This window comes from Bidens hawaiensis, unplaced genomic scaffold (assembly GCF_021521415.1).
Source record: "Bidens hawaiensis isolate Kalapana, Puna unplaced genomic scaffold, B.hawaiensis_p1.1 tig00057706_1, whole genome shotgun sequence".
Classification (NCBI taxonomy): domain Eukaryota; kingdom Viridiplantae; phylum Streptophyta; class Magnoliopsida; order Asterales; family Asteraceae; genus Bidens; species Bidens hawaiensis.
Window position 1 is genome coordinate 28,255 of NW_027500395.1, and position 18,394 is coordinate 46,648.

The 18,394-nt window shown below is 35.2% G+C and overlaps 2 protein-coding genes and 1 long non-coding RNA gene across 3 annotated transcripts; all 3 read left to right on the forward strand.

Annotated features, from left to right (window-relative positions):
* Positions 1 to 850: 850 nt before the first annotated feature.
* On the forward strand, positions 851 to 1,592 carry LOC143601971 (uncharacterized). Its single transcript, XR_013147752.1, has 3 exons — positions 851 to 916; positions 1,191 to 1,284; positions 1,396 to 1,592. It is a non-coding gene; the product is annotated as an uncharacterized LOC143601971 (long non-coding RNA).
* A 2,876-nt stretch (positions 1,593 to 4,468) lies between these two features.
* On the forward strand, positions 4,469 to 8,941 carry LOC143601973 (BTB/POZ domain-containing protein At3g56230-like). Its single transcript, XM_077079236.1, has 3 exons — positions 4,469 to 4,809; positions 5,200 to 5,376; positions 8,481 to 8,941. Exons 1-3 carry the CDS (start codon positions 4,636 to 4,638, stop codon positions 8,937 to 8,939), a joined length of 810 nt encoding a protein of 269 aa, XP_076935351.1. The 5' UTR covers positions 4,469 to 4,635; the 3' UTR covers positions 8,940 to 8,941.
* A 2,041-nt stretch (positions 8,942 to 10,982) lies between these two features.
* LOC143601974 (ribosome biogenesis protein NOP53-like) lies at positions 10,983 to 14,518 on the forward strand. Its single transcript, XM_077079237.1, has 11 exons — positions 10,983 to 11,162; positions 12,659 to 12,816; positions 12,907 to 12,955; positions 13,044 to 13,153; positions 13,244 to 13,354; positions 13,427 to 13,515; positions 13,607 to 13,726; positions 13,824 to 13,946; positions 14,030 to 14,096; positions 14,185 to 14,264; positions 14,441 to 14,518. The coding sequence occupies exons 1-11, from the start codon at positions 10,997 to 10,999 to the stop codon at positions 14,445 to 14,447; spliced, it is 1,080 nt and encodes a 359-aa protein (XP_076935352.1). The 5' UTR covers positions 10,983 to 10,996; the 3' UTR covers positions 14,448 to 14,518.
* Positions 14,519 to 18,394: the final 3,876 nt, after the last annotated feature.

Consider the following 18,394-nt stretch of genomic DNA (forward strand, 5'->3'; position numbering starts at 1 on the left):
TGTAACTATGCTAATGATGATTGCAAATTTATAATATGTGAACATTGCTATTTGTTTAAAGTTAATCAACAGTTTTATCAACTTTAGTATCTTTAATTTGAGATAAATATCAATAAATTAAAAAAAATGATGCCTTGCTTATTATAGTTAGCCATGCGTCTAAACAAGATACAACGATGCATCTAGGTTGTTCAAATAGCGATGTGTATAAACCAGTTATAATGAGGCGTCTAAATCAACAACATTAGTGTGCCGACTGTGCAATGATGCGTTTAGTTTGTCTAAGTCTTACAAATGAATGAACCATGTTATTTGTCACTTTTAACTGTATTTTGAAACCTTTGCAAGGATACATTTAAATGTATATTTAACTTTTGGATCGTGTATTATATATATATATATACTTTTATTTTTAAGAAAGATAATAAGAAACAAATAAAAACCTAAAAAGCAGACAAAATGAATCCCAAGATTCAATGGAAAGATCAAAACCAGGGGATCTTTTCACGTTTCAGCAACTGCCCACTGTTTTCATATGAGCTTGAATCTATAAGCATCAATCAGAAACTTTTAGTACCAAATGTAAATAGAGTCAAAGTTTAGGGTTAGCACATACAAATAACTAAATTGCTTCAAAGGCACTGGTTTTCCCCCAGTCAGTACACAAACTTTAGGTGGTTATGTGAAAAGATAGTAAAATCTAGGGGCCACAGTACAAATAAATAAATAAACAAAAATCACATGTAAAGGGTTAATTTACCAAAATACCCCCAACCATCACCCTATATATATACTAACTCCACAACATATTTAGCATTCATTCATTCATTCATCTAAACAACAATTTATCAAGAACAAGTATTTCAAATGGAAAGCCTGCAATCATGGGTCTCAGAGCACAAGCTCACTAGCATTGGTTAGTTAGCTCATCTACTTTTTAATCTTTAGGTTAGGTTTTTGACGCCGCTAATGAGCAAAACCAAGGAGGGTCAAGAGGGTCCAATGAACCTGGTCATCGTAACTTGTTAGATTTTTCTACATAAGATATATTTTTTTCTAATAAAATAATGAGCTGGATCACTCAATTGTGACTAGTAGATAATCGAATCTTATAATAACCCCGACTAAAAAGTTATGGTTCTGCAAATGTTACTGTCATAACTTGACATATTGAATAATTGTTTGTGTAGTAGCAATATGGGCAACCACAATTGGAACATCAATGGCTTACACAAGCACTAAGAGAGCTCCATTTAAGCCTAGCCTTAGGCTCATTCATGCTAGGTTAATTGCTTGTCACATTTATTAATTCATATTAAATTATTTTAAAAGCCATTAGTTAGTGAAAGAAATATAGTTATAAGTAGTTTTGATATTTTTATTTTTGGCCTTTAGGATGCATGCACAAGCTTTGACGTTGGCATTGTTATCTGGTGCGGCGTTGTACCACCATTACGAGAAGAGTGAGGCTAATCACGCCCGTCAGAAATAGAGATTGCGGTCCAAGGATACGCAATGGATGGTGTTTAATCCGACGGAGATGATTCGATGATGCTGCTAGTTAAGTCTACTATGGTTTTTAGAATAATGCACTTGAATACATGTCTTTCTTTGTAAATTTTATTTCACAAATATGATATAAGTTATATAATATCATCTCTTTTTATTTGCTTATATGCTCCTAAACAATTGGGGATGTATAGATTAGATTAAATAGTATCACAATAAAGTATTTAAATCAACGAAGCTTGAGAAGACATGATTATGAAGACTCAAGAGCGAGGGTAGAACCGTAAAAGCATTAAGTTCTTTTAGAAAAATATAAAAATGTCAATAGCGAATTCACAAAATTCGGATGCAGTGTTATGTGCAATAGAAACATTGTGTGCTAGGTGGTCGTTGAAGTTAGGCGCAACGTAGAAAATCATACGAATCGTTGTACGCAAATAGTTCAACATATTTTTGTAAATATATACAAAATTGTCATTAATAAATTATAAGTGTATTGTACTCGAATTAATCAGATAAATATTGGATTTTATGGAATTATAGAAAGTAAATTTATGTATATAAAAGTTATTACTTCTGCTTAAAAAATTAACGCGACTAAATAAAAATGAAAAATGATAGCCTTTTCATTTTACATTTAAACTTACATCTTGTTACATTTAAATCTTATATCTTGTTCAATTAGTATATGATACAACCCGCTTTAGCTTAGTTATTTATTAGACCATCTGTTGTGCCAACAACACCCCGCTTTGCGGGCATTAAAAGGGGGCGTCAAACATTGGGGCACCACCCCCTTAACGAATGTTAGGTGAGGCCTAGGAACCTCAACCAATCACCAATTTTCTTTTATTTAACATTTTAGTTAAAACACAACATGATAATTAAAAGTTATGATAGTTAAAACTCATTACTTACTTGATAGTGACGTGACATAATGTTATTACTTATTACATTTTTTAGTCTAATCACAACATATAGCCTTATCATTGAAAATTCACATCTCTTTTCACTTCACATCTCTTCTCTACCTTCTTAAAATTTTTACCCTTTTTTAGTACATATTTTAAACTTAAATTTAAACAGAAACACGATACACATTTAAATCCCTCTAAAAACTGCCTTATTTTCCATCAAGAAAAAAACTTGTCAATATATAGGTCTTTTCAATATACCAAAACTAATATCAAATTTAAGGATTTTTTTTTGGGCTTAACCGAGCCGAGTTTCAAAAAAAATATATATTAAAGTCCAATTGTATATTTTGGGCTTAACTAGGCTTTTTCTTATACTTGCTTTTTGGACCGGTTAGGCCCAAGTATGTTTATCCATTTCAACTCAATACTTGTCCGTAAAGATATAATCCAAATTGCTAAGACTACAACTTTAACTGTTGAATACTTAAATCCCAATTCACTTTCAAAACTGACCATCCAATATAAATATTTGCTTTCTATAAGTAAAAGGCAAGAAATTTAAATGTATAACGTCTATGTTATTATTACATCTTAAAGCAAGGTTATGACCAACTCCTAAACTCATATGTTGAACCGATCCGACAAATAACACGCTTCCTTTATTCTCAACCCAGTTCGTCTAGTCCAATTAAAACTGACCGGTTCCTTAGCTCGTAACTGAACACGTGTCATCATACGTTACATGACCATGGTAGGTTATTGGGTCCTATTCATATACTTAAACAAAAAGAATCTTAACAATAGTTGGTCTAATCATTTGGGGCTTGTTTGAACTTTGAATTGGACAGGCTGTGTTAATTAATATGTTGAAAAGAGTAATTAAAGACGTGTTTAGCTTACCGCATGTTTGCTGGTATAGGCTGGGATGTCCTTACCACTAAACATATCTTATTTTCTCTCTTTTCTAACCACTCTATTCATGTGGGCCCACCCTACCCTTCATGTAAATTGACAATTCTACCCTCTAGCAAATATTATTCCCTTTGTTTTCCCATTTATGTTTCGTTATATATCATAAATAAAAAGGTTGGATTTGAAGATAACATTGGCCAATATCAAACCTTACAAACAGTCCAACCTGTGACAATTTGTTACCAATAACAATCTCAGTAACGAAAATATAAAGATATACTAACTAGAGGCGTGGTGTGTCGTGTGATATGAAAATTACTTGAACTATATCCAATGACGTGGTTTGTGTTGTGGATTTGTGGATTACTTAGCATATTATATAAATATGCCTATTGATAAACGAAAATACATTAACTAGAGGGTTTTAATTGTAATTTCACACTTATTTAACATGACATTTCAACTTTAAAAATTAGATTAAAAAAGTTTAAATAGTCTAAGAAATTGTCACATCACATGTCATGTCATAAAAAGAGTTGATGATCTCTATGACTTGGATTGCTATTGGTTCAAAACCGAAAGTTGAAACTATCACTAGTAAGATTATTATTAGAGATTAATATTGATATTGATGAATTATGATAACTAGATATTAACCCCGCCATCTTTCTATTTACCTGAAAATTGGGATATGATCATATTATTGTGAATTCCAATTTGTCACCATATTATGTTTGAGAGTATATAGAAAGCACATTTAAACTTATATATAAACTTGGAATAATAGTGACCACATTTAAAGTTTTAAACCAGGATCAATATTACTTATTAGCAGTTAATAATTAAGTACACACATTCATATAATGTTTATTACTTTCAAATATCAATTATGCAAATATGCTAGAAAAAAGTATAAAAAAGATTGTAGCTACAAGGATTGTATTGTAATCCAATAAATATATAAAAAATTAAACAAAAGAAGAATCATATGAAAAGAGAATGAGTACCTGTTAGGAAGATAGCCTTGAATTTACAACAGGGAAATATTAACTAACTATTATGTAATTTTTAATTAATATATGCTTATAACTAAAGCAATTTTATAATTGCTTCCTTTTGTAGTTTCTTTCATATATAACTTCTAAAAGCATCCTACAACACACCATCTCTTCAACAATACTTCATCTTCTTCTCCTTCTCCTTCTTCAATTCATAGTTTTTAAATTATTTTTTGTTCTTCATTGCTTTTAAGATTGTTGTTCATTTCAAAATCTTGATTTCCGAGTTTATTCGAATAATGGATTGCTCGTTATGTAGCGCCATGCCATATAATTTGAGGCCTCCTAGGAACACCATATGTGTAGCTTGTTATGAAGGTGCGAAAAGCATTATTGCCATGACGAATAAGACCGATGATCATAAGGTTTCGGGGAAGTTCTCTAATGATCCTTCGGTTCCTAATTCTTCCAAGGTAATTCAAGGTTTTATTATTTGTTTTTAATAATGCATTAGGAATTTTAAGGTAATTGAATTGATTGGTTTTTAACTATTAAATCACTTAATTCATGATTAGCAATAATTAAGCATGCAATATAGAAAAGGTATTAAACATTCTTGATCATTGTCATATATAAAAAGGTAAAAAAACCACCCTCCTTAATGTTCTGCTATTTAATATTAGTTAATATTAGTTATCTTTCTTGATCTTACTTTTTAAACATCACAATAGTTTATAGTTATGTCTTTATGATGCTGTCTTCATGTAATTATTATTTCATGCTACAAAATAACAAATTACTTGATTAGAAAATCAAAAAATTAATTAAAAAAAAAAACTAAACAAAATCCTGAACATTTTCAGGGTTTCATGAGTTCTTTAAAATGGTTAAAGGAGATGAAGAAGATGGAAGAAGAAATGAATCAAAAGTTGGTATTTTTAAGTGGCTTTAAAGTTGCATTTAGAGATCAAATTCATACAGACATTCTTATCAAGCCTGGCGATAATGCTCCCTCCATACCCGCACATAGATCTTTACTGGTACTGTCTTTAAACTCAGTGACGGACCTAGCATTTTTTTTTATCATGAGAAGCAATCAGGATTTTAACGTATAAATAACACTAATTTTTTTTTATTATCCATTCTTTCTAGCAATGTAAGGCCCCGAACCCGGTGGCCCTACTTTAGCGTCGGATTTACTTATAAACACAGTTCTTCAAATCAGAGTTTATTAAAACTTTTCGCAGAATATAAAACATCAATCATTAGTTACAAAACATTAAATCTTTTCTTTGATACCATAACACAAAACTTTATATTTAAAACATATTTTCTTCCTTCTTCAGATGCCAGCCGTTCAATCCATGCCATGTGCCATCCTCATGCTAACTCTATAATCAGCTCACCTGCGTGCATACTAAAAGTCAGCTACGCTGAGTTAGTTCTAGTTAATCAAGCAACTCATCATACAACCACTACATGCATCATATGCGTATCCGAAGACACGTAGTCCACTATCTAACTTGCTACTGCTTAACCACTTAATTACCCCTACAGCTTAGCCACTTATGCCACTTTATGCCACTTATGCCACTTTAATAACGAAGTCACGTATAGGCTTACCCTACCACGTACTATCGTCATGCCACTAACACTCTTACTAGACTCTGCCACTTCTATCACACTCTATCTCTACTTGTCTACAGCACACTTTATATCAATACAATATTTACATAATAAGCAAGTCACATCATAGAATACATACACTAACAACCACTTGACAATCACTATCCTTGGCGATACGTGCAATATCCGAAGATCGTTCACGTACCGACAAGCATTATATAATAGCTACTTTGCCATTTTAATAACGTATAACCTGCTTACATTACCACTTAGCCTCTTATTTACACCTACCACCTGCCACTTGCCATTTTAATAACGTATAACGTTATGCCACTTTGCCACTTTGCCACTTTAATAACGTAAAACGTTATGCCACTTTGCCACTTTAATAACGTAAAACGTTATGCCACTTTAATAACGTAAAACGTTATGCCACTTTGCCACTTTAATAACGAAGGCACGTATAGGCTTACCCTACCACGTACTATCGTTATGCCACTAACACTCTTACTAGACTCTTGTCACTTCTAACACGCTCTGCCTCTACTTGTCTACAACACGCTTCATATCATTTACATAATAAGCAAGTCACATCAACAATCATACACACATAATAACGATGGCACGTACAGGCTTTCCCTATCACGCGCTCACGTTATGCCACTAACACCCTTACTAGAATCTTGCCACTTCTAACACACTCTACCTCTACCTGCCTATGTCACACTTCATATCAGTTCAGTATTTACGTAGTAAACAAGTCACATCATAACATTCATACACACTATCAACCACTTGGAATTTACTATCCTTGGCAATACGTGCAATATCCGAAGATCGTTCACGTACCGACAAGCATTATAAAATATATACCTCGTATAACATCTATAGCATACACTTACCACTTAAGGTAAGTGTATTCACGCTTCACATCGAGTATGCACACAGCCCCAAAAACATAACAAGGAAATGGGGCTAGAAACTCACCTGAACTCTGCTTCTTCCTCTGATAGTTGTAAATTCCTTCTTTAACTGAGCTCGGCTGACTGTATAAGTTACACGTATCAATACTCGCCTGATCTAATCTGGTGGCATAGTATTAGCTTACTTTTACTTATCGTTTTTAATTTATTTTCTAATCGAACTCGACTTTAGGCGAAGTTAACCCTTAGGCGAACTTAGCTTTGGGCGAAGTTAAACCTTAGGCGAACTTAGCTTTGGGCGAAGTTAAACCTTAGGCGAACTTAGCTTTGGGCGAAGTTAAACCTTAGGCGAACTTAGCTTTAGGCGAAGTTGTCATCAGGCGAACTTGGCTTTAGGCGAAGTTGTCATCAGGCGAACTTGGCTTTAGGCGAAGTTGTCATCAGGCGAACTTGGATTTAGGCGAAGTTGTCATCAGGCGAACTTAGCTTGCAGGCGAAGTTCATCAGGCGAACTTAGCTTGCAGGCGAAGTTGTCGTCTGCAGATACTGTTCGTTCATAAATCCCTTAATCACCTTCGTTTCTTAACCAAATAACTCGATTTAGGTACCCACGGAATCGTCTGACCAGCGCCTACAAACCCCAACCATCAAATCGACCTAACATCGATGTTTAAAGGGTGCGATTTAGGCATAAGGTTACGGGTTCTTTTATCAACCAATTAACCCATCAAATCTTAACCATTTTCAGTAAGTTTAGCTTTGTTGGATTCGTTTTTACCATACAAACTCAGATCTATCATTTCTCAAATCAAACCGAACCTATACGAACGATTTCTAACTATAAACGTACCTTGAACGAGTCGAACTACGAACACGGTTAAGCCTTGATGTTGTTTTGGTCCGTCACTACGTTCCAGCACCCACGAGCTCGGGTTTTCGCCTTCGGATCTTGGTTCGGGTCGTGTGTGTTTTGAGTGTGTGTATGGAATATGTGAGGAAAAGGGTGATTAATGGTATTTATATATATAGGGATCATGGGCTTAAGCCCACGAACTCTCCTTCCTTCTTCCATAACCCAAGTCCATAACCCATATCCATTACCCAACACTAGCCCGACCCATACCAACTCCTACTCTATTTATCTATTTCCCGATAACCCGAGTAAACTTTCCCTCTATTATTAAGTAATATAATAAATATCATTTCGGAAATTTCGGGATGTTACAAGCAAGTGCTTTAACTTAAAGAAAATCTAAAATATTTACAACATCTTTAATGGATTCTAAAATGATTTTGCAAGTATAAGTTGTATTTTTTTTTGAAAGGCAAAACTTCAAATAAGAACCACACCCGGAAAGAAAAGCCTAACCGGGACAAGACAAAAATTACATGCTAAGTAACGGGTTTTTGAGCCACGTCACCCAGTTCAAATAAAACTTACAATCACGAGATGATAACCACAAATACGAAACCGAAACAATCGAATCAAATAAAGTGTCTCTGTTACATGCTAAGTATAAGTTGTATAACACAACAATTTAAGATAACCTTTTTTTATTTTTTATTTTATTTATATATTTTCTTATGCAATGCAGGCAACAAGGTCTAACATATTTAAAAACATGTTAGATTCTGATGGATGCAAAGCTGCACCTAATGATACTATCACACTCTCCGAACTAAACCATGAAGAACTCGAATCTTTACTGGAATTCCTATATAGCGGCGATTTGGCTAAAGATAAACTCGATAAACATTTATATTCGTTATCAATAGCGGCAGACAAGTATGAGATCGGGTTCCTACAAAAATTCTGCGAAAACCGAATGCTTGAAATCCTCAGCACAAATAACGCGCTTGACATTTTAGAGATTTCGGATACTACTTGTAACCGAAACCTCAAGGAGACCGCATTGAGTTTTGTTGTAAAGAACATGGAGGATATTGTTTTCGCAGCTAGATTTGATGTGTTCGCGCTCAAGAACCCGCATTTGACTGTTCAGATTACAAGAGCATCCTTTTTGGAAATCAAAAATAGAAGAAGTGATATATGAGTTGCAAGCTATTGAGACATGCATTTCTGCATATTTATTAAAACAAGAGGCAACTATCTTTTTTTGTTTATATAATATGATTGCCATGTAAATAATCCATAAGAAATAAAGGTCTATTTTTATAGCATAAGGGAAAATTTGGTGAGTTATTATGCTGATCAAATTAAAAAAATTTAAGAGTGATATTTGATGCTTCAAGCCTTCAAATGGTTAACTATAGGGCTGAGGAAAAATCGATTAACCGAACTGAAACTGAATTAACTGATAAAAGAAGCATCAAAATAGCTAAACCCAACTAAAATTACAGTTTGGTTTTGGATACACATAGTTACAAAACTAAAAACCACCGAACTACATTGAACTTGTTTGAATTTTTTTATTGAGTTTCCAAAAGATTTTAGGCTTAAATTCATTATTTTAAGCTTGTAATTTAAACCCAAACGTTTTAAACCAAGGTATAAAATCGAAAATGACCCATAACGGAAATAAAGCCATTCATAAAACGGAAAATAAAAAGTCAAAACCCCATGATTTTCCCAAAACCTAAAAATCATGATTTGATAGTTTCCCAAGCTTGCATGTGCCATGTGGGCTTAACCAACATTTTAAAAGAGAAATAATTTCCCAAACTCACATTTGGGCCTCCGTTTGATTATTTACATTTTCCAGTGTGTAGGCCCAGCGGTTGATTGTTTGCATTTTAAAAGATAAAACACAACGATATAGGGTATGCATGGGTCCGTAACTCCGTATGGTTCTGTTTTGGGCTAAAACCAAACCAAAACTAAAATGTCGGGTTTTGAATTTTTAAAAACCGTTCGATTTCGGGTTTTGAAATTAGGCTTCAAAAATTTGGACCGTAAAAAAAGTTGGCCCAAAAAAGAATTCGGGCATGAACTTTTTGTTTATTAACAATTAGTTGATTTTTATACAATTGGTCTAAAATAGTTGGTTAGACTATACACTAAACTACCATAAATCACTTACAATTCAAAATAAAAAAAAGAAGTTTATAAGTTTGGTTCGATGTTCTCGGCCTTAGTTATACTCAAAACCTAAACCAAATCGAAACCTTGATGCTTACAAAAATATAAAACTTAGCCTCCAGTATCTGTCTCGGTTTGATTTTTTAGTTTCGAATTGATTTTGCTTTTCGGTTTCATGCACACCCCTGCTCGTAAATGCTTAGTTTTCAAATGAATTTGTGAGGATTACACACTACATAGAGGTGGGCAAATAAACCGGTTAACCGAACCGACTTGAAAAGTGAACTGAAACCGAACCAGTTTGAAACCATTTATGTAAAAACCTATTTGAAACTGATTGAAACCATAGGTTCGGAACCGGTTTGTAATTTTCTCCATCAAAACCGGTTTTAAATCGGTTAACCGAAACGAAACCGGCCAAACCCAGGCAAAAACCGGTCAAAACCCGAACCGAAACCGATCGTAAAATGGTAAGAAATCGTATTCAACCTGAACCGAAACCGATTATAAACCGGTTTTGACTTTTGTTGACCAAACCGAAGCGTTTTCAACCCAAACCGGTTTTGAGTTTTAAATCGGTTTATGCATCTCTAAATCTAATAGAGGTGTGCAAATAAACCGGTTAACCGAACCGACCCAAAAACTGAACCGGATTGAAACCGACTATGTAGAAACATGTTTGGAACCGATTGAAATCGTAGGTTCGGAACCGGTTTGTAATTTTTCTCCACCAAAACTAGATAACCAAACCGAAACTGGCCAAACCTGATCAAAACCTGAACCAAAACCGAAACCGATCGTAACATGGTAAGAAACCGGTTTTAACCCAAACCAAAACCGATTATACACCAGTTTTGACTTTTGTTGACCAAACCAAACCGTTTTCAACCCAAGCCATTAAGTTTTAAACCAGTTTTCGCACCTCTAATACAACATGGGCTAAACTTAACCCAAATTATCATCTTCCCTTAAAAAAATCTCGTAACACTCCGCCTCCACCTTCCTTCAGCTCAATTAGGGTTTCCAACTCTTTGCAGCAACACAACGCAATATTCAACCTCTTACGCTTCAATGGTGAAATCAAAGAGCTCAAGGAAGGGTAAGAAAGCATGGCGATCGAATATCAGCACCGAAGACATCGAAGACTTCTACGAGAAGTCCAGCAAGGACGCACTCTCCGGCGGATCTCTCACCGATATCCCGAGCGATTCGCTGTTTTTCGTTGATAAGTCCAGAGGTTAGGTTAACGGATTATTTACTTCAATTCGGCTTTTGTTTTGCTCAAATTGATATTATTATGAAGCGTGTTGGTTAATTTGAAAGTAATTGTTGTAGTTTGGATATTAGGTCTCCGGTTTTGTGTTGTGGTTAGGTTTTAAACGAATCGAACGCTCGGTGAACTGTTTGTGAATAGCTATCGGTTAATTAAACGAATCGAATGTTCAGCGAACTGCTTGTGAACAGCTATTGGATATCTTCGTCGTTAAGTCTAGAGGTTAACAGCTTAATTACTTGAATTTGGCTAGTGTTATGAAGCGTATTGTTTAAGTTGAAAGTAATTGTTATAGTTCAATTAGGTCACGGATGTGGTGCTTTAAGTTGAATGGTTTTTGTTATGGAGCGTGCTGTTTAAGTTGAATTTTAATTGTAATAGTTTGGATAATAGGTCACGGAATTTGTGTTATGAAGCGTGTTGTTTAATTTGAACTGTTTGTGTATAGCTGTTGTTTAATTAAGCGAACGAGCATAAATGAACATGAACATGAACATGCATATTATGTTCTTCGTTGATAAGTCCAGAGATTAACAGCTTAATTACTTCAGTTTGTTGATGTTGTTATGAAGCGTATTGATTAAGTTGAAAGTAATTGTTAATTTGTTATAGGTTGGAGGTTAGGTCACCGGTTTTGTGTTTTGGTTAAGTTTGTAAACGAATCGAAGTTCAGTGAACTGTTTTTGAACATGAACACACGCTTTGTTCATTCATTTATGTTTGTTAAGTTATGTTTGTTTAAAGGTTGACAGGAAATAATAATTAGTTGTGGTTTATGGCTTACGTTTGATTGATTGGCTAAAATTAGGCTGTAAACAAACTGAATGTGTGCGAACTGTTAGTGAATTGTTTGGTGTGAAGTTTGTTTATGTTTGTTTGTTTAATAAATGAACGAACTTAAACAAGGAATTTTGTCTGGTTAAATAAATGAACGAACATGAACGGAGGCTATGTTTGTTCAATTGTGATTCTGAATGTTCGATAAGGTGTTCGTTTATGTTCATTAATGTTTGTTTGTTTATAAAGGTTTTTATATATTTTAATGACTTTTTTAATCTTATCATATATAATTAAGCATAATTATCAACTATAATACACAAATATATATGAATATTGTGTAATTAATATATATGCAAATTGATATATGAATATGAATGTTAATAAAAAAACACCAATACAAACTTAGTAGTCGGACCGAACCGTTGACACTGAACGTTCTCGGTTAGCTAAATTAAATAGAACATTGCTTGTGTTTATTGTGTTCGTGAACTGTTTACGAACAAGTTCATTTTCTTAATGAACGAACACAAACAGGAAATTTCGCTTGGTTAGGTGTTCGAGAACTGTTTGCTTGTTCGATAAAAACTTACGGACGAACATGAACAAGACTGTGTTTGGGTTGGTTTATTTACAACCCTAGCTGAAACAGCATGATCTAATTTGTGGTTTCGTTATTCCAGATTTGTCTGTGAAGCGTAAAATTGACAAAAGCAGGGAGAAGATTCTCCGTGTTGATAGCATACTACAGAAGAACTCTTTTGTACAACCTATACCATCATCAAATACTAAAAAGTGTAGGAAAAAACAGAAAGAGCTTCAAAAGTCAGCAACTTCTCAGGTCTGACTATTTGTAATAAAGTCAACTGTCTTGATTCCTCTTTAATTACGTAATAGGGTTGTGATTGGTTTCTTTTTATATTTTTTACAGAAAGATGGATCCACAGATAAAGGCGTGACTGATATATGGAATGATGAAGGTTTCTTTCTTATTAAGTTTTAACTATTTGTATATGAATCTTCTTTTTGTGCTGAAATGATATTTGTTAATGTGTGATATGTGTTCAGGTGATCATGCTGTAAAGAAAAGAAAGGTTTCTAATAAGGCTATTGTTATTCCTGCTGTGGAAGTAGAGCCACCTGGATGCTCATACAATCCGACAGCTGAAAGTCATCAGGTCACATGATTATATATTATCTACTTATATGTCTACTTATTCGCTCTTGTGTTTGTTTACTAATTTTTGTTTTTTTTTCCTTTTCTGCAGGATTCATTGGCTCATGCTGTTGCAGATGAAATGCAGAAGATTTATACCAAAGAATTGCGCCCTGCACCTGTTCCCTTAACAGTTGATGGTGAAGTTGTTGATGAGGAAGATGTATGCATCTTTAATTTTCGGCATCTGCTATTTATTCTTGAAAAATTATGTTAATGTTAGAAAACTTTACAGATGTATTTTCTTGATGCTGATAATGAGAGTGATGACGGTGTTGAAGAAAAGGATGTTGATGAAAACAATGATGCAGATCTTGAAAAGATGTAAATTTGTTTCTTACTCCGTATGCAATTTTACACGCTTCAGATGTGTTTGTTTTGTTAAATCCTAACTGTGAGAAATACAATCGCCCAGGCCTTTTAAAAAAGAGAGGGTGACACAAGTACAGCTGAATAAGAGGGTTAGAAACAAAGAGAGAATGAAGATGGAAGCAGAAGCAAAAAAGAAAAAGGAGTTCTCTAAAGACCTTGACAGGTTAATTGAACTATTTACTTTTACTTTTTACTTGTTTTTCTTTATAGGGGTCTTATTTTCTCACTTAACTTACTTTCGGTTCAAATGTTTTATGCAGCTTACCAGATATCATTGATGAAATAGCCAGAGAGGATGAAGAAAAAAAGAACAGACATCTGCGTTGTGTTACTGCCAAACAAGAAAGACTAAAATCATGCCCACCACGTTTAGGAAGGCGCAAGTAAGACTTGTTTTTTTTTAAAATGAGATAATATAATATTTGCTAATTTTTTAGTGCTAATTAGTTGATGAATTACATTTCAGATTTGAGCCTGCACCTGTTCAAGTGTTGTTATCGGAAGAAATTACTGGTTCTTTAAGGAAGCTGAAGGTATGCAATTGTGACTGTTTTAACTACCTTATAACATTAATGACAATGTTTGGTTGTTGCTAACTACCCGAGATTCTTCTTGTTGTAGGCATGTTGTACCCTTGCTAGAGACCGATACAAGAGCCTCGAGAAAAGAGGAATAATTGTGCCAACAGCTAAGAGTGGCAGGTACTGCGACATACTGTTGAATGATTACATTTCATTAAGATTTCTTAAATCATATCTTAATTGCCAATATTCAATGATGAAACCTCATATTTTCTTGTTTAATTGCGGATTTTTATATTTAGGTCATTGTGTTCTGCAGCCTGTTTATTAACAATTTGTTGAATTTGTTTCTGCAGGAAGTAGAAGCGTGTTCAAGTCTTCAAGAACCGCATGAATGGCTGGCACTTAAGCGAGAACAGGCTAGTCAAAGTGATGGAAATGGTGTCAGTTATTCTGTTTTTGCAATAGGTTTTGCATTTTAATTTATTTCTTATCCTTTCAAAGCTATGTATGATTTTCTTTTTTCTTAATCCTCAAACATAGAGCACCTAAAAATCAAGGATTTCTATATTTTTTTTGTATAATTGCTAGACCTTAGAAAACGCGTGGGTCGGGTCAGTCCCCAACGAGGTATGCAAATCACAAACAAAATGATATGTTGGCAGCTGGCTGATTCTCTTGTTATGTTCATTTAGAGGTGTTCAAAACACAAGAACCGGTTTGACAACTCAAATCGTAATGCCGTAACAAGCTAGAACCCATTTGCTAGATGCGCTATTCAAATTTGCCTTCAGAATAAAACATCAAGCAAAACAAAATTTTGGACCAAAGATATCATGTTCACACCAAGATCAAGAAAATCAAAAGTTTCAACTGTTTGCGATATAAACAAACACAAATGAATCCTATTAAGACTGAAATTTGTGCTTTGGATCCCAACTTACCCTTCCAATTTCACTTACTACGCTTTTGCGACGTAATTGTATAGGGAAAATCAGGATTTTTTTGTTGCATCTCAATTTCGTAGTAAAACTCGTAGGAAACTTAAGGGTTTTTTTGTCTACGTCGTAACTTTTTCGTACATGCATAGACATTTTCGGAAAAAAAGAAAACTGTGTAACAAAACCCCTTGTTTTCTTTTTTTTCTTTTTTATTTTTTTATTTTTTTAGAACGACGACTTTTTTGTATTTAGGCCATCGCATTCTCTAAATGTGAGGAGCCCTGTTGCCCCACTCTGGCTTTAGAGTTTGGCTTGGGTGTCTCCCGGGAAACCATACCGCTGGCTGCCACTTGACAATTGTTGTGCAACCACAAGAGCAGAACTCTCTAGCGTAACACACGGTGAGACGAAAACCTGGGTGGGCTCGGGGTTCAACTGACAACTTTTGAACAAGGCATAGGTCAAATCCTTTATTGCCAATATCCACCCAAAGTGATACAAATGGGAATCGAACTTTAGTCTTTATTGGAGAACCCAAACCTCCTACCACTAGGTCACAAGTAGAGGTGCACAAAAAACCCGAACCCGGAACCGGACCGGAAAAATACCCGGAATCGGTTTTTTTATACCCGGTTTTTAATACCCGAACCCGTACCCGACCCTACCCATAGAGTACGGATAGGGTATGCATTTCAGTACCAAAACCCGTACCTGGAACAGGACCCGATTTGTACCGGGTAATACCCGAAAACCAGAACAGGTTCCATACCCGGAACCGGGTTTTTTAAATACCCGATCTATACCCGAAATTACCCGAAAGATACCTGAAAAATACCCGAAAATACCACGAAAAATTGTAACCCTTAAAAAAATTCCAATCTATACCCGAAAAAAGCCCAAAAAAAAACCCAAAAATAAGGTTTTTTCAATACCCGAAAATAGGGTTATTCAAATACCTGGTTTTAGAATACCCGGTTCGATACCCGACCTGAACCCGACGCGTAGGGTATGGGTTTTAGAGAGAATACATGGACCCAAACCCGACCCAGGTATTGCAAATACCCGATTTTTCAATACTCGGTCATACCCGAACTCGATTCCATACCCGAACTCGAGTATTTAAAAAACCTGATTTGTGCACCTCTAGTCACAAGTGGGGGATCCACTTGTTTATCCCCCACTTGTTTTCTAACAGTGGTATTGTTCGGTGTCGGATGTCTTTATAAACAACATTAATATCAGTCATTTTGAAATTATTATTATTTTTGTGAGATGAGTGGGTTTTTTTTGTTATTATGAATTACTTGAATAATAACTCAGGCTAAATCATTATCGCTCGTTTAGAGGTTAATAATCAAGCGCTGATTACTAAATGGCTTGGGAGATTTCTAAATGATCAGCACGCGATGTGGAGAAGAGTAGTGTTGTCTATTCACGGGTCCTCGCGCTGTTGGGGGCTTGCTCCGGTTAATAATGGAGTTCCCGGGGTTTGGAAGAATTGTGTTATGTTCTGGAACAAATTTAAGGTTGATGGTGTGGGTTTTAATAGAGTGATCCGGGCCACAGTTGGGAATGGTCGCCAAGTTAGGTTTTGGACGGATTTGTGGTTGGGTTCGGCGCCGGTTATGGACAAGTATCCGTCCTTATATGCGGTAGAAAAACATAAAAATGTCTTGTTAGCTGATCGGTTGGTGGTCACTGGATCTTCTAGTCGCATTGTGTGGGATTGGCTTAGAGCTCCTTGCTCCCAACAGGAGGTGCTCGAGAAGCAGGAGTTGGAAGATCTCCTTCAAGAGGTGGTGATGGTTGACCGTGAAGATTCATGGTCTTGGGCGGTTGGTAGCTGCAAAGAGTTCGAGGTTTCGGCGATTAAAAGATGGATGGTGCGGTCCGTTGAGGATGCTGGGAGTTCCAGTTTCCAATGGAGCAATTGGGTCCCGAAAAAATGTAATATTTTTATGTGGAGGGCCGTTCTAGATAGCCTTCCAACCAAGCAGGCTTTAGCTAGACGTCATTTGTATTGTGATGATCATAGTTGCGCTTTATGTGAAAGTAATGAGGAATCGCTCGAGCACTTGTTAACCGGGTGTTTCATTTCTATGGCCGTTTGGAATGCGATTGGTTCATGGTGCAACATCCCTAGATCTTTTGTTTTTCATGTCAATGATTTGGTGGAAGTGCATAAGGTTTGTGGTGCGACGGGGAATAAAAGATTGATTATTCATGGTATTGTCATCATTACTTGTTGGAGGATTTGGCGGGCTAGGAATGAAAAGATTTTTTCGGGCAAGAACACTAAGGTGGCAGAAATGGTTGCGGACATAAAATCTTTGGGTTTTCTTTGGTACAAAAATAGATCTAAGATAGGGGTAGTGGATTGGAAAAGTTGGTGTTTATTTGATGTAACGTGATCGTTGGTTTTGGTTTTTGGTTTTCAGCGTCTTTCTCCGTCTTGGTGATAGTCGTTGTTTGTGTCTGTTTTTAATGAAAGTCAATTTTCAAAAAAAAAAAAAATCAACTGATCATTATGAGTGAATTATGCTTTGTGATCATTACTTACTAACATTAAAACCATTTGAGTACAAGTTACATCTCAGCAACAAATTATTTCTTTTAGGGAAAATTCCCAAAATAGTTCCTTTTATTGAGAGAAATCCTAAAATAGCCCTTTTTTTCCTCAAAATCTTTTATAATTTGGACTGTCAAGACGCATTAGGAAAAGATAAAAATAAAGACGAGATTTCGAAAGAAAGTCAGGTACAAGACGAGATTTGGGGAAATAATGTTGGTAAAGTCCAAATTATTTGTAATCTTGGAGGAAAAGTTTAAATTTTTCAAAAACTTTTTTACTTGAAAAACCGTCTTAAGAGACTGTTTTTTTTATGTTTCCTGCATTTCTCGTCCAAATTTTCAAATTCTTGGAAAATTGTATTTTTTACAATTATACTCCTCAACCACCATCACCACCTTGAACCACCACCACCACCACCTTGAACCACCAACATCACCGACGCTGTCGGCCCCACCCCATCACCACCACCGTCACTACCACCATAACCGCCTCCACTAGCGCTGCACCATAACCGCTGCACCAAAACCGAATGACGTCACTGCATTCAAAGTCACCGGAACTCCTAACAGATTTTTCCGGCCACGAATCCCTGAGCAGTTTCAACAGTATTTGTTAGGAACCATTAAATATTATTATTATTATTATTATTATTATTATTATTAATTTTGCCAATCAATCGATTCTTCGTGATTTGGAATTTGCAGACTATTTATTTGCTTGATGGCCGCAGCTTCCGATCATGCCGCCGACACCACCAAGCTTTGCACCAGTGTATTATTATTATTATTATTATTATT